The 23,021-nt window shown below is 25.1% G+C and overlaps 1 protein-coding gene and 1 long non-coding RNA gene across 3 annotated transcripts; both read left to right on the forward strand.

The window, feature by feature from the left end:
- The first annotated feature begins 1,641 nt into the window (after nucleotides 1-1,641).
- On the forward strand, nucleotides 1,642-8,325 carry LOC136973663 (uncharacterized). Its single transcript, XR_010880536.1, has 4 exons — nucleotides 1,642-1,759; nucleotides 6,157-6,195; nucleotides 7,283-7,404; nucleotides 8,284-8,325. It is a non-coding gene; the product is annotated as an uncharacterized lncRNA (long non-coding RNA).
- A 62-nt stretch (nucleotides 8,326-8,387) lies between these two features.
- Nucleotides 8,388-20,765, forward strand: LOC136972742 (troponin T-like). Of its 2 annotated transcripts, none has more exons than XM_067267463.1 (12): nucleotides 8,388-8,405; nucleotides 8,597-8,617; nucleotides 10,139-10,184; nucleotides 10,276-10,392; nucleotides 10,485-10,571; nucleotides 12,284-12,415; nucleotides 12,520-12,732; nucleotides 12,824-12,894; nucleotides 12,972-12,993; nucleotides 13,567-13,647; nucleotides 14,790-15,100; nucleotides 20,312-20,765. In XM_067267463.1, exons 3-11 carry the CDS (start codon nucleotides 10,158-10,160, stop codon nucleotides 15,084-15,086), a joined length of 1,047 nt encoding a protein of 348 aa, XP_067123564.1. In that variant the 5' UTR covers nucleotides 8,388-8,405; nucleotides 8,597-8,617; nucleotides 10,139-10,157; the 3' UTR covers nucleotides 15,087-15,100; nucleotides 20,312-20,765. The 2 variants fall into 2 exon arrangements, with proteins under 2 accessions (XP_067123564.1, XP_067123500.1); XM_067267399.1 differs by lacking the exon at nucleotides 13,567-13,647 and adding an exon at nucleotides 13,704-13,784 and having other exon boundaries at nucleotides 8,402-8,405.
- Nucleotides 20,766-23,021: the final 2,256 nt, after the last annotated feature.

Raw genomic sequence — 23,021 nt, forward strand, 5'->3', positions numbered from 1 at the left:
ATTTAAAATTCCTTCTATATTCAATGAAAGTATATAATTATATAATATCAGATTTTTAAATATTTTAAGTATAATATAAATATATAAAACAAAATAAGGAACAAAGTCTTTAAGAATATATATATTTTTCTCTCTGACATCATCACTATTCCGGTGAAGAACAGGTCGTTGACTGAGGGCTATATTTGTAAGATGCAATTCATTTCCGTTTTTCAATATGCTGCTTCATCGATTTTCACAATTTTATTAATTAGAAAAAAATTCGAAAATACAAAAACTTAATAATTTTAAAATAACTGATTATAAAAATAACTTTTTTAATACGTTATATAGATTTTTCTTTAATTTCTGGACTAATTTCGTAAGGTTAAGTGAAAGAGAATTTGAAATTTCGCGCATTTATTTTTAAAATGTGAAAATCTTATTCTACGAATATTTGAAAACACATCTTTGTAACAAATCTAGTTTTTTTTTTTTTCTTGGTTATTCGGTCTTGGACGACCTTCCATTCTCTTTCTGGCCCACCAGAACAATCCACTAGTACTTTTGGGGGCGAATTGGTTTACACAATACCCGAATCTATTTATAATTCTTCGTTTTGGATGACTTCCATTCTGTTTCGCTTCTCGACTGTTTCAGTTAAGAAATACGAGAAACCAGAGATTTAAAAGTTGTTTGTCTTTTAGACACAGGTCTTGCCCTAGTTTTCTGCAGACTCTGTACTTTTTAAAAGTTTCCTATTGGATTTTTTAGAATTATTTTATTTTTAAATGTCGTGTTTAAATAGATGTAGTATATTAGTCTATGTACAGCGTTACAGCGTTACACTTTGAATTTATATTCGCCCGTTCGATATAAACTTATTAAAAGTATAAAAGAATAAAATCTTATGCTAAATTTTTATCAAACTTACATAGAATATTAAGAGATTATTTTGAATTCAAGTGAAAATAATTGAATATAATGGCTTTTGTTATTATTTCGAGAAGAGTAATGGAATACATCCAGAATTTAATTAAAAACACACAACTAAAAATTAATTATCGCTACTACAACTTTCGACTAAATTTATTACCCCTCAGAATTTGCTTAAAAACAACAGAAAATATTTAAGAATAATATTTATTTTGGCTTAAGAAACTACTACAGAATCTATCGTAGCATCTCTCATCTTTGAAACTCTAAGAGGACACATTAAAAGAATATCCGGTTACAGTTTAAATAATTATGGAATAAAATTTATTTTATTGCAATATTTTCAACAACTTGCAACGGGAATCGAATATCTTCAAGAATTTGAAGTGTGAACTTACTTAGATGCGAAAGGATTACATTTTTACTCTTAAAATTAAATATACCGCGCTTTAGTGTATGTTATAACTTATTGATAATTAATATTTAATTAAAATTAATTAATTTTTATTAAATGCGTGTACGTGTTTAAGAATTTTACAAGAGAATTAAGCCGGTATCGTCTGAAGAGAGCTCGTTCTACTACTCATTCCAAATAAGGTGTCACCAGTGACAATTGTCGGTAGTTGTTATACATGGCTTCGAATATGTGAAACGGGATAGGGCAGTAAGACACAAATTCATCCAATCATTGTCTTTGAAACAATCATTTGTAAATTGTAAATTTTACTAAATATAAATCCGTGGTATAAGGTGTACCGTAACAGCGCAATTTCACCTTGGTGTGGCCCACTGTGTTGAGTGGTGTTGAAGGAATACGTGGTATTTCCTACTCAAACACCTCTAGGTCAGTATTTAATTCTTTCAATTAATACTAAGAGCGGTTAAATGAACGTTTAAAAAAGCGGTTAAATGAACGCTTAAAAAATTAGAATTTATTTGAAGTTCTTGCATTCAAACTGTTGATAGATTAGAGTCTTTTTTTTTCTTTTTTCGTGGTGAATATCAAATTCTGCTTCAAATTTCGATTGCTTCAAACCTCTCGAAATTCGAAATTTTTGTATATTAGATTAATTCATTCTCAATTAATGCATCAACTTTCGACAAAGACTGAGAATTTGTAGGAAAATATTACTAAAATTTTTCTTTAATTTGAAACTTGGTTATTGCTTCCCATCTTAAAAATTCGAGATTTTTTAAACGAAATTATTAATTTTATATTGTTATTAAGATAATAAAATAAAAATAGATTAAAAATATTGTTTATTAATACAATTATTAAAATGGAATCGTGTATATAACATAGAATTACTCTAAGTTAAATTCTAAAAGTTTTTTTACTTATTAAAAATAATATAAGAATTTCATTGTCGCAATTGTACTGGAATTTTTTAAATTATTTAATAATTTTTAGTATTAACTAAAAATTTTTATTTTTAAACTAGAAAAAGTAATTATAGTATATGTAGTATTAAGAATAGGATTTTATATCTTGTAATGATGTCAAGTGATGGAGAGCAGATATTTCTTTCACACATCTTAGTAAAGAAGAAAATCATTAATTTATTAAAATTACTTTTAATTTTATATAAATTCAAATATTTAATTTTAATTCCTTAATATCTCTAGTTTAAAAAAATGTTTCAGATTATATAATCATAGCGCAATGCACGCAATCCATAGCCAAATATTTTGACTGATCCTCGAACAGAAGATAAAGTTTAATATAAAATAATTGAATTAGTTAAAACGTATTTGTCTTATTATAAATAGATAATTGTAAATATATTCTATACGCTCGTAAACTCACGAAATCATATAATGCTTAGAAAAATTTTAAATTGATACCAGCGCATTTGCATTTGAATTACTCTAATATAAAATAAAAATATTTTATAATATTTTTATGCATTTATTCAAAGCTGTAAAAAAAGAATGGAAAAGGATAAATAAATACATTTTAAAATCTTATTTTGTATTCATAACTGTATTTTTCAAATTGTTTAACAATTAATTAACATCGACGGAAAGTATTTGCATTATTTTAGTATAATGCGAGTGTCATACATAATACATAAATTTGTATGCTAACCGGCTAAATTTAAACGTTAGTTCTATTTATTAGAAGCGATAAACTTGTATACAACTGTACAGAATCATTAAGTGAATGAATGTACGATATTACACGCTTAAATATGATGATGATGATTATATAAACGTACAAATAGAAAATCCTAAATACTTTAAAATATAGTAAAGTGAAGTAAACTAAAACTGGATGTAAATATTTATATATCAACATTAAACAAGACGAAAAAAGTATAGAGTGTAAGGATTAGAATAGAATTTTGAAATTTCTTATATTTTCCAATATCAATATTATACTTGAACGTGTGAAATGAATTTATGTATTGGAAAAACCACGAGATTAGATTTATTTTCTATGCAACTTCCTCTGTAAAGAGTAAATAATATACATATAACATTTGTTAAATTATACTTATATTATAAATTATACATCTATACTTAACAATTAATAATTTATTTATATTTTACAGAAAAAATTGCACAGAAACTGTCATATCTGGCAATTATATTTAAAAAATCATACGCTATGAATACTTCATAGGTAATTTCATAAAGAAGAATTTGTTTTTAGTTTTGAACTTGTCGACTTGTTAAAGATAAAACGAATTTCCGTTCATTTCAGAATTATTTATCACGGAGTTGGATGTTTATAAAGAAATAGTTTATAGATATTTCCTTACTCTCAGTAATAAAATATCAATATAAACAATTTGAAAACATACATACAAGCAACACTTGCTATAATACAACAGACATCAATATAATAAAATAACAATTTTTACGTTTAAAGAAACAATAACATGATTGAGAATTTATTATTTCAATAATTTTACGTAGAGCAGAAGTTTTTAAACTTAGAAATATTACAAATTCTTTGAAAATTGTTACAAATGCCAAAACACTTTTTTTAATAAGAAAATCTAATGAATTAAATACATTTGCTTCGAATAATTTTCGTTTAGTAGAGGCTAATTTAAGAATGCCGTATATAAAATTAGAAGCTTCGATGGGAGAATTTTAATAAATATTTCTATTCGAATTGTTGATTGTCCATTTGTCCGAATTGTTGATTGTCCGAGAGCCATTACAATTGTGAACTATAATCAAAATTTTCTTTTCTTTATAAGAATATTAAGTTTTGAAAATGCTTCTGAATAGACTTATTTTAATATAAATATATAATTTAAAATCTTTTAAATTTTATTTCCTAAAAAAAATTTATTCATAAGAACAAATTTAAATTTAATTTTATGAGCGAATTTATAATAAGGTTTTTAATATTTCACACCTTTGACATTTTAAAATATTCATTCAGTGAATAGTGTATTAGTTATTAGCATAATTAAAATTAAATATTTATGTAAATTTTTATATTAAATTTAATTCTACAAAAAAATATATAATTAATAAATAAAAAGTAGCATCGATATAAGGGTGTGTGGTGATTTAAATTCTTCTAAGAGATTTAATTTCATCGGAAAAAAATAATCAGAAATAACAAATTACTTCTGCGAATCCAAATTAAAATTTTATGATGTTTGCTAAATCTAATGCCTATATTTCTCAGAACATTTTTCCAACTGAAAATCTTCAATAAATAATAAAATTCCTGGATACTTGCCTGATTAATACTTTCCAAGATTACAGTTTGATGAATTTGACATCTACACTTATCGTTAGCCATTCGAATCACTCGAAAGATTGTTCTACTTTGATTAAATTTATCATACAATAATGAGTGATGAATACTTGTTAAATATTCGCTTAGTAAATCATTTATTATTATAGTCAATGTAAGAACCGAGGTATTATAAAGCTTATATCTGTTTTTAGAGAACTTAAACATATATTTGAATATATTACAATTGAATGTAAGGAGGAAAAAATTCAATATGGATTGCGATCTGGAGTTGAATACAATCCAATTTAGAAACGGATGGAGTATAAGTAGACATTTTATGTTGTTCAAGGTCGGGTGATAAGAATACACCAAATTCCCGAACGGTTCATTTATAAAATAAATAAATAATTTCGAAGATAAAAGTAGATTATTTTATTTATTTATTTTATATATACATATCAATTGTAAGATCTTTTAAGATTTCTTCATGTAAATCTCGTTTTTGGTGTTTAATATTTAATTTTTTTAACGTCGATGTATACTTAAATTTTCATTAGTTTTAACACCTAAACATGGATTTTATAAAAGTCTATATCTCGTATGTTAATGACATTATAGCCTATAAACGAATATACAATGAAATTTATACACTTGTTTAATATTAAAGTTGAATATTCGTATATACATATTTAATACTTTAAACTTAATTTTAAATTTAGTTATATATATATAATATAAAATCTATTACTATTAATACCTAGCAAATAATATCGCAAAATATAGAGTATTTGCTCTCCATCCAAAGTAACGTTTACTTATCTAACGCCCCCTCATATCCAAAAATGTACGATAGGTAATGTTCTACGATATATTTTATTTTTGCAAATTATATTTTCACTAAAAAATCATTTAAAACTTATACTTTTCCTTTAGATACTAAAAAATTTATAAGATTTCAATTTAATTTATTTAAATATTTTCTATAGCTTACTATTTAGTTTAATTGTTTCACATCTATTAAAACAAAAAAATCAAACTTAATATATAATAAAAAGGGAGTTAAATAATGTAATTATGCTTATAATTGTGGCAAAATATTTTATGTATACTTGTGACCACGAAAGAAAGCGATTATTAGTTAAGGTTCCACATTTGGTTCAATGGAGTATAGTTAACTTAGCATTTGATTTCTTTCTATTGACATCACACAAGTAAGAATCTATAGAAAGTTTGGCTTGTCTTACCAATTCTTTCAACTAGTAGTGCTTTAAAGGTTGTGTATAGGATTGGATTATTGCCAGTTGTGAGATACAGAAGCGACATCGCGACAACTGGAAAGGGAGGGAGGTTAGCATATAACAGGAAAGAAGTAGGTCATTTGACAGAGGAGCCGTTCGAGTGTACCTCCGCCACCCGATTTCCTCTGCCGAATTCGAACTTAATTTTTTTTTCTTTTTCGTTGTAAGTTTCGCTTAAAAATTTTTAAAAAATCGGAGTGTATGTAAAATTTAATTTTTTCGTTGTTGATTCCTTAGGTAACCCACAAGGCCCTTCATGTCTGACGAAGAATACAGGTAAGAGAGTTAACTTTTATTTGTTTTAACATAAAAAAACACACAAAAATACAGTCCATTCTCTCGTCTTTACATCAGTTAAACTGCAACTTTCCTGACATTTTCAAAGAATAGATAAATTACACTAGACGAAAGAATAGTCTTAAAATTAGAATAATTAGGATGCAAGATTATTCTCGTTTAGCGTTTTAGTATATTTTTAAAGCTAATATTTAACAAAATATAAGTTTTTTAAAATATTTTTATAGCATAAAATACTTTTAACTCATAATAAGTATCAAAAAGTAGAATAATGCATTCGCTTCTAAAAAAAAGAGGAAAAGAAGAAGTTTTGATGAAAGGTCCTGTTTGCAAATGCGAATAGGATGAGTAATCTGAATGGGTTGTCTGGCTCGTATATCTATTTTCAGTATCGGTTCTTATTCTAAGGAACCTTGTTTAGAAATGGACTGCTCGATTTTCTATTGGTTGGCAAGTAGTTTGAGGCAGGACAACACCACTCTATATCTCTTACCGGTTTAAATAAGGAAACAACTTCCACCAATTTTTTTTTTCTTTTTAAATTCTCTAAATATTTCCTTTTTAACAATAGCAATTTCTGAGAATTATTTTGGAAATAATAAGTCATAAATAATTTTTATATATACATTTATTTATTTATTTTTGAAATTTCTTAACCGTTTATGCACTGTTATAACAATTTAATTATAACTAAAGATTTAAAAAAGTACAGTGGAAATTTTTTTTGATCACAGTTACCTAAGATATAAATTTTTAAATTTATTTTTTAAGTTTATCATTTTTCTGATTACTTTTTTAAAATGTAAAATTACAATTTTTAATTAAATTTGCAAATTTTATTTAAACATTTTTGAGATTTTTTTTTGTAATGTTTAATTTGAAATAAGAAGTAAAGGAAGAAAAATATATATAAACATTTAAAATTAATTAATATAGTATATTTTGAAAAATAATATATATATATTAATTTTTTTTCTTACAATATAAGCCGATACATTTTAGAATAAACAATCGCGATATAAACGATTTTTTAAAACTGAAGGTAACTTTTAAACTCCATCGTCAGGAAATAAAAAGGAGAAAAAAGAAATAACGAAGTCGACTGACAGCTGACTCAAACTTTAGTTTTGAGACAATTTACCAGTAGACTTTAAAGTCACACTTTAGTGACCAACGACTTCATAAATCGTAAGTTTGTATGGTGTGGGAGATAACGTGCACGAATCCTTACCAAACTAAATATAGCCTCCATGTTCCTTTGGTTTGTCCCTTTGGAAACTTACCATGATAATCTTGGAACAAGGGTTATCTTTATATACTAAGTCGTGAATCGAAGTTCTTGTCCCTCTGCATGACTACAATGCAGCTAAAATTGTATATTATATAAATACAATTAAAAAAATACATATATATGTTTGCACTATTTATGAATATTGACGGTAAGTTTTTATAAAAGATGGTGTTTGAATATATCCCAAATATTCCCGCACAGGAAAATCCTTGGTTTAAGCATGATTTCCCGTGTCTGAATCCTTAAATTTTTATTATCGAGTATCGTGTTACGCGCATTATTTTCGAAGATTATGTTACAAAAAAGTATGTTTTTTGACTATTTTGACTAACTAACTACCGAAGCTTTTTGCATTATATGAAGTTTCTCCTTAACAATATTTTTATTTATTTATTTATTTTATTTTTGATATTTTAAGGATTTGAAATTATTATTTTTTTGTTTTCTTGCATGTTTTCAAACTGTGCACTGCTATTTTCGTATGCGTTTTGTTCAAAAATATTAAAAAAATCGACGTCTATGGTGTATTTTATGTATCTATTTAAGCATAAAATTCTAAAAAAAGCGTTTTAAAAAGTTTTAAATTCCTTTTATTTTTTTTAACAGATCGATATATAAAAAAATTAAATAATTATAAAATACACCATTGCGTTTATATGTTAAACGTTTTTAAACGGCTGTGACATTAATAATTTAAATAATAATCTTTATAATTGGTTTAAAACGTTATTAAATAATTTCATAATTAATATATAATTTTTCTATTTCATCTCCAGCGAAGAGGAGGAGGAGACCAGCAGGTGTGTATTTTATAAAAAATATAAATTATATTTAAAAATTTAATTTATTATAAACTTTTAATTAAAAATTTTTTATTTATTTTTTTCTACAGGAAGAAGTAAGTATATTTCAATTTACATAGCTTATCATACATAAAATACAGAAAGAAGCTTATTAACACTAGAAAAAAATACGTAAAAACACTTTCTAAATCTAAATAAGTTACTTATAAATTTATAATTGTGTAAATAGTATTTTATTTTAGTCGATATAAGTAAAACCATTGGTTTATTTAATTTTTTTCTGTAGGTCTGATTCAGGGAAGCGAACGTAAGTTTGTTATATGCGATATGTTTTGAGCCCCTTTGTCTCAAAAGCGTGCTTCTTGTGGATTAAAATTATAAAATTTGCTTTTGAGATTGCATGAAATTTTTTAAAAAAGAAAATTTTGACCAGAAAAAAATCAATTTATTCATTTTAATTTTATCTAATTTGCAAGCCTTTCTAAATTTTTCATATTCAAAATAACTTTGGTTTTGTTGCATTGATGAATTTATGAATTATTTATTTGTTTATGTAAAGGGTTGTTTTGAAATCCCTGTTATTTTTTTTTTTATAATTTTTATAACTACAATACTAATTTTTATGATTATAAATTTTCACTTATAATCATATTTAAAATAATTAGCTCCCTATTCCCATATGTTTTCATCCACTTAATTCATATTTTAAATGTTATATATAAAAAAATATGTAATTAATAAACATTTAAAATTATAAAAAAATATTATAGACCTGTACTAAGAAAAATCCATACCAGATCCTTTAAGATAATCAATTTATAATTAATTTATTGATTATTTCATTAACACCCTATACCTGTATATTTTTACCAAATTTTAATTATTTATATATACATATACAGATATATATATAATAATGATGCATTTAAAATTATAGAAAAAATTATTTTAATAAATATTATAGACCTATACTAAAATCCATAACAGATTCCTTAGGATGATCATATTTATAATTAATAATTTATTGATTATTCCAATCTGAATAATGCAACTCATTCGTAAGAAAATCTATCCAAATTGTATTTAAATATATTTAAACTAAATTTTTTCCTTAAATTACAGCATGAAACTTAGTAATTTCAGCATTTAACACGCATGGAATATTTGTCCTTTATTTTGTCTGTTTTATATGATTTAAATTGCTTTTATATGTTTTGTAGTATTTGTATTTTAAATAATTTAGATATTAGAATTTATATATTTCTTTTAAATGTCAAGTGATATTCTAAATATATTTTTATTAGAAAGTAACGTTAGGTTATGTAAAAATAGATATTACTTTAGGATTAATAGAAAGGATAGATTTAGATGGTGCAATATAGATACGTATATATTTTTAGATGCATGAGTACTTGAGATAAGAATTTATTCTATTATTACTATCTGGAAAGTTTTGTATTTAAAATAGAATTTGTGCTATAGAGAAATAGTCTTGTTAATTATACTAAATAAAAATTAGAGTAATTTTTACTGTAAAACAACCGTGTAAAGTTTTATGTGAGAAATAGTTAATAAATTAGAATTGATATTTCTTCTAAAAATAGTGAATTATCTATACAAAACTTATTTTGAAAATCTGAAAGTTTTAATTGCTTATATACAGTAATTAAAATAGAAAATTTTTAAATTTCCTAACAATAAGATGTTAGGTTAGATTAAGTAAAATAACTTATTAACAATTTATTTTTTAAAAGTTAAACTTTTTTTTAATTTAATTATAAGATCAGGATCTTATCTTAAATTTAAATTGTCATTGTACTTTTAACAGAGAAGCAGCACCACCAGCCATGACGGAAGCAGAGTTAGCCATGGAGGTTTGTTATACTTAAAATTTCTACGAGAAGTTATTAAATAATAAATTTTCGTAGTATATCGAAAATTCAAACGTTACATTAAATATTGTAGGAGAAGATGAGGAAGAAGAAGGAGGAAGAGGAAGCCATGTGGCAGGAATACATGGAACAACGTAAGAAACAACGTGCTAAGGAAGAAGAAGAATTACGAAAACTGAAAGAACGACAGGTATTATTTTTTCTATATTGTGTTTGAATTATAAGTAAGTGATGAAAATCGTATAGTTAAATTCTTACGCATTTCCTTTTATTTTTGTAAAGGTTAAGAGAAGAGCTTTCCGAGCAGAGCAGGAAAAACGAATGATGGAAAACAAACGAAAACAAGAAGAGCAAAGGCAGAGAGAGCTAGTGAGTATTATGTTTCGAATTATTCTTTATGAATTGATAAGCCAATTCCTGATTAAAAATCAAAATTCGATCAGTCAATGGACGTAATATTAATTAGTGACAGAATCATCGTAATACTTCACAACAATCCAGAACAGATTACCAATTATAATTCTAACATAAGATTCAATAATTCAACTAAGTTCAATAATTGAGTGGATTGAAATTATCGGTTAAATTACCGAATATTAATATTTTTAAAATTAAATTCTACAAAGAAACATTACGGATTTCTAAAATTTAAAATTTTGAAAGATCTTATTACTAATTCAAAGTACATATTATATTAATATATAAAAATATATTTATATATTGGAGCTAGTTAATATTTAGTATTATTTTATGCACACATACACGTGTACAGTCCCATTCATGGACATTATTATATTCTTATTATTATTGTAAATAATAATAATAGGTGACACAGTAAGTCTTCACCAGTTTACAAAGATGTAAGGGATAATCTGTGGCGATGTAAATTTATATTAATTTTATGTTTTTATATGAATTAGTTTTACAAGTTTGGCAATAGTTACTAATTTAAAATTTCTAAATTTAAAAAGAAAAAAAACAGAGGCTGTTCCTTACATTTATCAAAATAAATAAAATCAAAATTTTAATACCTGATTTTATTTTAACAAACTATCGTTTACGGAAATGATCTAAAAATAATTTTTTTTAGTTGAAGAATTAATGACTCAGATCGTTACAGAAAAAATAATCATTTGATCACGAATTTATCTATTTCACGATGAAATAATCTAACAGTTTGTACTTTGTATCCCTTTTATAACTTTTAAATTTTACAAAACTATTATAAAAATGATTAATTGGGCTGTACTTTGAAAAAACTGTAGACCTATAAATTCTCACTGTTGCCTGTCTGTCCTTCCTTATAGTTAGATACATGAAAGTCGAGACCGGATAGCTTAGGGACAGGACGGCCCAATTATATACGAACTTCTACTTTGCACCGGAATTCATTTTATTTCAATTAAACATTCCCTCCTGAGAGGAGTTAGTTAGATGATCGGCATGACTTCATTGTTAATGAAAAAGTATGATATACAGGAGAAAGTCACTACTAATTCAAGGTGGAGAGCTCATTTTTAAATTAAATAAATTAAAAGATTAAAAACTACAGCCTGGCATTGTCACCATGTCACAATAAATAATTGCTCGTTTTTATTTAAAAACTTGTTTCTTTCGTAAGTTTTATGATGTCAAATTTTATGTTACAGTCGAATTTCATAGTCAAACGAACAGTTTTAATCATTCAAAATTCTAAAAAAACTCGACTTCTAAACAATTCAATAGTTTGTGTGGATTTTAAGTGTTTAAAAGAACTGTGAAGACCAGTAATTTTCACGTTATACAATAGCCGATGACAGTATAGTTTGTTGACAGACGGCAGTTTCATAACTAGTTGATCAAATTATATTTTACGCTGATTTATGTAATACGCAAATATAAGTAGCAATATAAAAACTAATTTTGCACTATTATTAAATTTAAATCGTATAAAGTAGATTTAAATTAAATTCAGAAATTGCATTATATAAGCAGTTTATATAAGCTGTATTAATATCATCCTATTTAATCACATAAAGATGCGTACGAAAACATTTCTTAGTAGAAAAATAATAATTTAATAATTTTAATATAAATTATAGGAAGAAAAGAAAGCAAAAGAAGCGGAGGCGAAAAGAAAACGTCTAGAGGAAGCTGAGCGGAAGAGGCAGGCGATGCAGGATGCTCTCAAAAAAGAAAAAGCTGGTCCAAACTTCGTCATCCAGAAGAAAGATGTAATTTTAATTTGGTTTATTTTTAAATTTGATTTAATTTCTAATTTAATTATTAACTGGTAATTACCTATGATTCTCAACGTTTCTTTTGAATTTCAATTTAGATGGGGTTCGGTCCTGGCGAATTGCGCAAGACAAAAGAACAATTGGAAGAAGACAAGAAAATCGCTTTGGGCTTCCGAGTAAAACCCTTGGCAATTGAAGGACTGCCAATGGATAAACTGAAAGTTAAGGCCGAAGAACTGTGGGAGTGCATCATCAAGTTGGAGAGTGAAAAATACGATTTGGAAGAGCGTATGAAGCGCCAGGATTACGATGTACGTAAATGAAAAGTTTTCGTATTATTTTAAGTGTTTAGGCACTTAAGACGGTTTGAATATAGAAGCTAAATCCTGAATAATATTTTAGTTGAAAGAACTGGCGGAAAGACAAAAGCAAATTAACAGAAACAAGGCTTTGAAGAAGGGTCTTGACCCAGAGTAAATATATATTCGATTATATTTAATTTTAAAATATTAATATAAAAAATACTTATGCATATTTATTATATTTGCAGGGCTTTCTCAGGAAAATATCCGGTAAAGTTTCGATTATTATAAAAAGATAATAAATTAAAAATTTAATCTCTATCTCGTAATTTTCTTAAACTTTAAAATCTATTTCTTTTTTAAAATAAATGCTTTTAAATTAATTTAATTTAAAGTAATATAAATATTTGTAAAATTTATTTTAAGATGGTTGCCTGGATAAATATCCATATATTTATCCCATATTCTATCCTTCGATGTCCTTAACTACTATTTTTATATATAAAATGTAAATTTTTTTCTAAATTTTTTAATAGAAAAATTTTTTAACATTAAACAAAAGAATAAAAAGAAAAATCATTTTGTTATTTATATTAATTTTCAATAATTCGAAACTTTAATTTAAAAAGTGCCTTAAATTTTATAAAATACAATTTTCATGAAAATGAATAAAATTTACTTTATTCTTTTGTCTAATTGAAAATAATTATACAACCAAATTTTAAAATTTCATAGTTTTTAAGCTACAGTCGATTTTCCGTTTAGTTTTTATAATTTTTTTGTGAGATGATTTTAAACCCTATTTTTTTCCTGTAATTTTTCCTATTCACCCCAATCCTACAGCCTAAACTCCAGGTTGCCAGCAAGTATGAAAGACGCCTGGATAGGCGAACTTATGGCGATAAGAAGGGTCTTTTTGAAGGAGTAAGTAAAAGTATATCTGTTTCACGGTTTTAATTATCAATTTTCTTCTTCGTTAGCCTAAACTTCAGGTGTCATGCAAGTATGAAAGACGTCTTGATAGCCGATCATACGAAGATAAGAAGATACTTTTCGATGGAGTACGTAAGAAAAAAAATTGCCCCCATATGCCCGAGGAATTTAATCCTTCGTATCCAGGATCCAATCCTAGACAAATCCTGAGGATCCAACCCCCTAAAATTTGCATCTTGAAATTTAGACGTTATCTTATAAATTACTTTAAAAAACAGAAAATGAAAATCTCTTAAAATATTAAGAGTTTTAGCACCTTAAATTTAAAGACAGAAGTTACAGATCCTGTAGAAATAAATAGAAAATAAGACAAAATTTACTAAATAATAACATAAAATAATTTGAATCGAAATTTTTGTAAGATAACGTTTCTTTCATCCTCTTTCCATCAGGTTTGAAGTTTTGAAATTTTCAAATTTTGAATACATTCCTATTGTTGTAATGATTTTGCCCTGTTTATACCAGAGTTTTTATATATTTGTCATGTTCCTTTTTATGACACAATATTTTATATTTTTTATATTTCCCGTTGAATGTTTTTGTTACATTGTCTTTTCCCCATGAATGAAGAATCTTTGTATTTTTTATAAATTTTGCACCAATGAATTTCAAAGAAAAAAATAATTTGGAATGTTAATTTTGATCTTTGTCGTAAGCATGCCCCGTGGTTTGTTGATCTGAAGAGTTCCCCATGTCCTATTATAAATTTCCTATATGCTTCCGTTTTTTATTATAATTTTAAGTTTGTAAATATTTAAGTAAAATATAATTACGCAGTTAAAATATTATGAAAAATAGTTTTAAATAATATACGTCTTTTTATTTTGTGTACTGAACATTTTTATAATGGACCTTCATTTTACTGATTTTGTTTTACTTAAATTTGTATTTTAAAATTATTTTTTATTGTTTATTAATTTATATTTTAAAATTTATCTTTTGATTTTTGATAAATTCACGCAACTTTGCAAATGTAATTTAATATTTTAATATTTTTTAAAATAAAAATAAAAATGAATAAAATAATTAAATTTTATAATAATAATATGTATTTTGTTCTTTGCAACTTAAAGGGCTGGGGCAAAAATTATCAAAGTCAATTAGAACAAGTTTGGCAAGAACGTAACACCCAATGGAAAGATCGCGGCCCTTCAAAATTACCCAAATGGGATCCAACTGCACCCAAAGTGAAAGAAATTCTGGAAGCTCGTGTTTACGATGAAGATGAAGAAGAATTCGAGGAACCACCTATATTTCACAAAGAACCAACTCCTCCACCACCAAAAGCTGCACCACCTCCACCTGAGCCTGAGGAAGAAGAAGAAGAGGAGGAGGAGGAGGAAGAAGATGAAGAAGAAGAGGAAGAATAAAAAGTTCATTAACCGTAAGCTAATGTCAAGTAATTTATAAACCAATTGCAGATCATTTAAAAAAACTAACAAAATTACTTGATTAGTTTTATTTAATATTTTCGAAATCTATTATACATTTCGAAATTATTTAAATGTAAATATGCCAACTCGTGCAATAAACCTCCTTTTTCAAAACCTAATGATATCAATTCGAATTTACACACAAGCTAAACAAGCTTGAGGCTTCACGCTTTCAATTATTAGTATTTAGTGGAGAAAATGAAGGTATTTTGTATATTACAGCCTAATCTAAATCTGCCCCTACTAATATTATACCCTTACAATGAATATTTGGATTTTAAACAGCTGATTAAAAAAGTTTTGAAAGTCAATAATTTTTATAAATTTCAGTTTTAGACTTATCAATTAATGAATTAAACTATTTTAGTAGTGGAAGTATACGCTCATTAGTATTACATATGTGCTTATAATACTCTTTTTTAAATTAATAAATTAACCTTTAAATAATTTTCTGTTTATCTCTTGCATATGTATGAGTGTACTTTTACTTAGAGGCAATCTCTAGAGGAATAGTTCATTTATATGAATTCTTATTTAAATTTTATAATTTAGCTTTTAATCCATTAATTTCTTAATTTTATCATCTAATCATCTATCAATTTTTCAGATTTCGTTTCTATTACTTTTCCTTTTATAAATGAACAAATTCTAGCATAAGATAAAATTGCTTAATATATAAACATATATTGCTTTATAAATAAATAATTTTCTTTCATTAGGATTATAATCATTATAAGATATCATTACACTAATTATATTTTGTAAATGTTTTACCTAATAATAAGCCGATTATTTGCTCCTAATTATAGGTTCTTAGGTAAATATTCACTTACACCTGACTGAACATTTATATTAAATTTAAAAACATTAAAAATTGATCAATAATCGGCTATAAATAAATACAAATTCATTTGCTATTTATATATTTATTTTATTCTGAACTAAACATAAAAATAAATTAATGGAAGAACAAAAATATCAGAAAAATCAATAATGCTAAACAACATCAATTATTATTTAATAAGATTAAATAATTAAAAATTAAATTAGGAAATTTAATTAATTAATTTACAAGATCTTTCAAATATCTTAAAGTAACTGAACTCTTAATCCATGTTTTTCATCTTCTTTTATAATTTACACGACTGAAATCAATAATAAATTGATATTTTTCAGTGCCTTAACGAATTACAAATTATATAAATCTATATTTTTCGATTATGTTTTCATTCTTATTAATGCTCTACTGTAGGAATTTATTCCTGTAAATATAAATTCACACACATACGCATATATATAAATATTATATGCACGAAAATATAGAAAATTCCAATATATTCTTAAGCTAGTTTCTACGACTTAATTTTACATAATCCGATCAAAAATAAATATTTTAATATCAAACTTTTACAAAAATCAATAAATCCCGAAAAAAATATAAAAGTTTAATAACATTACAAAACATATTTTCGATTTAAAAGACAAAAAAATAATCTTACAAGTTTACTCCGATCGATTTTTTTAAAATATATTTTCTTAAGTGATTGAATGCAACACGATTATTAAATTTATAAGAAAGAACTGAGATAAAGATTATTATTTCAAAAACATTTCCTAAGAAAATGTTTTTTTAATGTTTCGAGAGAAATCTTTAAACTGAAAATAGTTATTGGAATAATTTAAAATGTAATTTAAAGTTTATTCGTTTGAAGATAACGATTATATTAATATCGAGTTTTATAATACACGATTTAATCGGAATATATAGAAATTCAATGGAGGAAATTTTATGCATGTTCGTAGAGAGAATTAACATGAATTTATATCCTTGTGATATGCACTCAAAATATCATTTCTTGAACTATTTATAAGGTAAAAAAATGCATTAAAACTGTCACTTTAAAGTTATATATATATATATGATCAACATTTCTTAGCAAGACATATCGAAATTAGTTACGCTAAATAATACAGAAATAAAGGTAAGCACTGATTAATTTAAATAATTTCATACTGAATTCGTCACGAATATGTCTGACACAGAATTCCATTTTTAAATTGGCAAAGAGGAAGATGTTTACACATATGGAAAAATAACCCACGTGTAAAAACATTTTCATCTTTGGCAATCGCTCTAATTCCGAGTCAACCCACTTATCCTTCGTCAATTCCTCTTTCAATGTAAGATGCCAATGTCATTTTAAAATATTATATTATGTCTAAATAAGTTTTACAATATTATTTTGCAATATATTAGATAATTATGAGCAGAATTAAATTAAAGCATTTATTTATTGTTCAAAACTTAAATTATTCTATAAGTTTGTATTAACTGGAATTTTAACAAGCATATAATAATAAGATTCTATCCATGTTGATGACTTTTCAACATTAATTTTTAATTAAATATCAGTAGTATATGCTCCTAAAATTTCAGTTTAACAGTTTTATTTAAATTCCATAGCAAATCTTCCAAAATTTGTTTAATAATTACATAATGATCGTTTATTAAAATATTAAAATTTAATAGCTCATTAGCAATCATACATTTGGGGTAAAATAATGTAAAAGAAGTTAATCTATCAGTTTTTATGTTATTTTATGCACTCATTTGTCAATCTGTTTAAGAGGAAAGTTAGGATTTTATTTAAAGATAAAAAAAACGTTAAACACAGAATTTTTTCTCATCTTTTAATCACTACTTTGAAGTATATTTAATTTAATAAACCGTTTACCTAATACAATCATAAAATATCATTTAAGAAAATAAGATTTAACAGAATTTAATTAAAGATCAATATTTCTGTTTTAATGTCATAAACGTTTAAGTATATTAAAAATCAATTTCTTTTAAATACGTTTAATACAAAAGTTTATCATCATTAATAATAAGTTAAAGTATAAAATTTCATATCAATGTTATATACTAATTCAATTATATATATCATTTTTAAAACTTAATTTAATATAATTAATAAACTAGAGATATATTCGTTAAATGATTATGGTCTATCAGGATTCTTATGTTAAATGGAAAGTAATTTAAAAATTTAATAAGACCATTAATTAAATAGAATTTTTTAGAAATCAAATTTAAACTTAATATTTTGAATTTAATTTTATTTATTTTCTATAATGAAATAAAAATTAATAATGTCTGAATTAAATTTGAAATTTTAATTTTAGATGAGTGCATTTGATCTTTTTTTTTAAATTTATTTTATTTTTTCAATTAATTATTTAAAAATTTTAATTTAATTGAATCAACAGAGTCAAGTGATCGAGAATTAACTATTTTAAAACATTGCTCTTGTCGTTATAATTGTGTAATTTTATTATTATTTTAAACTTATTTAATTAAAAATGATTGACATTTTTACTGGAAGATTATTTAATTAGAAAATATTGTTTACTTAATGAGTTAACAAAAAATATTTTTGAAATGAAATTTAATATTTTTTAAGGATATTTTTAAGTGCTTCTTTAAATAAGTTCATATTTAAAGAAAGAAAGAAAAAAAAAAAGATATAGTTTATGGACGGTTGTTATTATTTTACAAATGCAAGTTATTTTTAATAAAACGTTATTAATTTTTTTAAATTTAAAAAGAGCCAACATTTCTTATAAAAAAAAAATTAAATGTTAATGTTAAGTTTGCTCTTGATATTTTACATTAGAAATTGGTTGAGGAAAGACACATTTGCATATGTATTTGTTGAATTAATTTTAGTAAAATGTTTTGTAAGTTCGAATTTCCTGCACTTTCAAAACATTAAAATATTTTAATTTAAAATTAAAAGTATATAAATTTGAAAAAATTCAATATTTTATATGTAAAAAAGGCAATGGTATAAGAATTTTCTATTTTATCTTTACGACTGTAAAGTTGATTGATACAACACACATCTGCACATTTATTTGTTGAACTAATTTTAGTAAAATGTTTTCTGATCTCGAAGGATTGTATTTTCCTGTAAAACATTAAAAGCTTTTTAATTTACGTAATAATTTCGATAAAGTTTATACAATCTCCAACGATTTTCTAATTGAAGGATTGTGTTTGAATACGAGAATAATGGATTAATTAATCACAGAGTCATGAAGAACGAGAAAGTATTAAATTTAACTCTTACTGGCTGTGAGCCAAATGTCGATTATTTCCATTTGGCATGATATTTGACATAGATACTGGCAAATCTAATCGATAGGTCTCTTCGAAAAAAATCATTTTTATGTCCTCTAAAACAATTTCATTACTTATTTTGATATCTGTAAATAATTCTTTATCTTTTCCATTGTCCCAATTTATGTAAGCAATTATTCTAAGCATTACAATAACTATTCTATTTATATTTTCTAATTAATATTATATACAGTATATAGACTGGTTTAATTAATGATTAAATTTTGGATACATAAACTTATTATTTTACATTATTATCGGATATTGGTTCGAAAATAGACTTAGTAATAATGAATTTTTTGCAATAATCATTATTTTGTTATTGGTATAATAATAATTATATTATATTAAAACATATTTTAAGATAGTAATAAATACAGAAAGCAGTTGGAAAATGTAAATAAGTTATTTACACTTTAATATCTGATATTGGATATTTTTATTTTTGGAAAATTCAGTTGGCAAATTTCCATGGATTTCCATTCGATTCATGCAGTAAATAATTTTAAATTTGATCTTCAATAAAATTCCATTTAAATCAAATGATCGTCTTATCGTTTGTTTGGTTTTCTGAATACGGAAATCTTAATGCGCTCCAATCTAATATAAATCGAAATCAACGGATTTAATATTTATTTTTCATAAATATTTATTTTATTCTTAATTTTCAATGTTATATGACAATTGCTTATTTTATTTAGCTTAAATATTTCTTCAAAAATCTTATCAATAAATATTTTTTAGTTACTTATTGTTGTTTCGATTTATATTACAAAATTTATTATTTGCATTTATATTGATACAAATAATACAATAAATATATAAGATAAGTAATTTAATAAAATTTATTTATTTTATAACATTAAGCATTAATATTTGTTTAATTCAGCAAATTATTGAATTAATCATTTCTAGAAAATTGATTCTTAATTAAAAATATATTCAAAATTCAATTTACTTATTTACGATTTAATTTTAGGTGGATTGGACTGATTTAGAACCGTATAGACCTGTCACCATCATCCTCACACCATCAATTTATCCGTCCAGTTTGTAGAGATCCAACCCGGCTTTCATAAGGGAGCATCAAAAGTAACCTAACTAAATAGGACTCAGCCATTCCATGAAGAGGATTCGTCCTCTGCATAAAACCCTCAAGAAAAAAAAAACAAAAAAATACGAACCAATCCACTAAAAATAAAAAGTTGCTTTTAAATGGAAGAGGATTTTTCTACATATTTCTTAACACTTTTACTCTGACCTTTGGAATTACCTTCAAAACAGACTAATCTCTTAAGGAATATTTTAAGAAAAGCAATTAATTGTAAAGATACAGTTTAAGAAACAATACTGTATTGTGTTTTTCTCTTTTGTCGGGTGTCATTTAAAATAAGGCAAATAACTTTCCGAATAAATATTTATCTAGTTCGGTTTCTTTGTCTTTTATTTCTATTATTTAAATAACTTCACATTCTATTTTATTTTTTCAATTTAAAATAGGATAAAATAGTCTTTTTTTTAAAACTTAAATAAAAGAATCTTAATATTATTTATATTTTAAAATTCTAATTTTTAGTAATTTTAAAAAATATTTTATTTATAATACAGCTATTGTTTTTCTAGCATTTATATTTATGAAATTTTATTGGAAAATTTTATTGTAAAAACATTCTTTATTTGTCGGTTACTCCTGCAATTCTATACTAAGTAAAAAATTAAATATTTTAATTAAATATTTTAAATTTTATTCATTCAAACTGAATTTTGCCAATAAAAAATTATAGGCAATTAACTCTGTAGACTAAAACATTAGAGAATTATTTCTAAGACGATAAAAAAGAAATCGCAGCAATTTCATAAAGACAAAAGAAATAAATGTTAGAGTTATGGCTTTATTTTTTAGCTTACGTGGCTTATACACATTTTATTGTGTATAAAATTTATAAGGCAACTATTACAAATCAATGGAAAATTTTGCTGTAGAAAATCGATATTCATCAATCGCCGCGTTATCAAATTGCTAACCAAACTATCTGGATTATATTTAACGTTTTAAACTTAAAAAATATTATAATAATTGCAATTTAAATGCTATTTGATGCTAGTAAAATAAATTTTATAACAAAATTGGTCTAAGAAATGGAAATTAATTATTAATTAGTGTTTTCACAGATTGTGCAACCAGATACGATCCATTGATCGCAGTAAAGCTAAAAGATAACTGTAATAACAAATTAAATTCAATATTAGCGATCAAATATGGAATATATATTAGAATGATAAAAAAATATTCACATCTTTCACAAAATTGATAGAGTTTAAGAGTATACATGTCGAGGAAAATAAAATACACTTTCTTAAAATAATATGGCGATTTACAGTTATGAAACTGAAATTCAAAGAATGAAATTTAAGAAATCTGGAGGGTTAAGTTCTGTGCTGCGCCACACCGGCAACGGTGTGGTGCGGCACAGGGTCCTCAGATATGGCGCTAAATTTAAATTTCGATATTCATACTACAGTGATGAGTTTATAAAAGATTGGTTTGCGACTCCATGTTGGTGGGGCCCCAGGCAATTGTCCTTTTTGCCCGTAGGATAACGGGCCACTGCTTAAATATTAATATTAAAATTTTTGAGATCTGTTGCATTAATTTAACTTACATATAAAATTTACTATTTTATATTTAACTGTTCTTTCGGTGTTAAAATATCCAGTTTTGCATCAGTTTTATTTAAAGAAAATAGATAAATATTGAAAAAAGCTAAATATCTATAAAATAGATTTAAATACATATATAAATCTATATTTTTAAAACGTATTCAGTCACAATAAGTGAAAATTAAGTGGCAATTTCTTCTTCAAGCTAAGGTTAAACTGATAGCAGAAAATAATTTAAAAAGTCTTTATAGTATCAGAAAAAATAAAAACAAGGCTCGTTAATATTTGTTTGCTAACCAGGCGGCTGGCCGAGGCGGTTAAGACATCAACCTACAGTTCTGAGAGTCCTGGAATCGAATCCAGTCAGGCGAGGAATTCTAGGAATTTTTCGTGGGCGGTTCGTTAGAATATCTGGGTTCCATTTTTCATCATCCGGCCTCCCTCATATGGACTGGCCGAACCCACGAGCTTGATAAAAAAGGCCCTTTTACAGCCTACACCCGCCAGTATAGATAATACTACTAAACTTGAAACAATGTAGTTGGTCGCGGGTTGGCGCCTCGTCTGGCTAAGTGGAGTTTTCCGGATTTACTTTACAAGTCTAACACCTAAATGGAGTCAGTTTTCCATAGAAAGACCTCCGGGAAGACAATCCTCTTTTGACAGAACGTTCATATGTTGCATTGCAATCCTTACTCTATCAATTCAACCCAATCTTACAGTTTACAGGGCGAAAAGTATTAAACATTGCATTTCCTAACTCGTCGCACGCTAGTAGATGCGTAAAGCTATCGTGCTCATTGTTCGTATTCAGGGTTAAGGAATTTAAATAGAAATGTTATTAATAAGTATTTTACTACAAGACACCCATTCAAGAATGACATCAGTAGCATAATTTACCAGTATACTCAAAAATTATACTGGACAAAATTATACTGGACGCTAGTGTGACTTAAATAAGAATTTCATTAAAACTGAAAAAATGTTTAATAAGTGTTCATTGTTTATTAAACTTCGCGGTCCGTTAT

This window comes from Centruroides vittatus, unplaced genomic scaffold, assembly GCF_030686945.1.
Source record: "Centruroides vittatus isolate TY-2023 unplaced genomic scaffold, ASM3068694v2 contig_10, whole genome shotgun sequence".
Lineage (NCBI taxonomy): Eukaryota > Metazoa > Arthropoda > Arachnida > Scorpiones > Buthidae > Centruroides > Centruroides vittatus.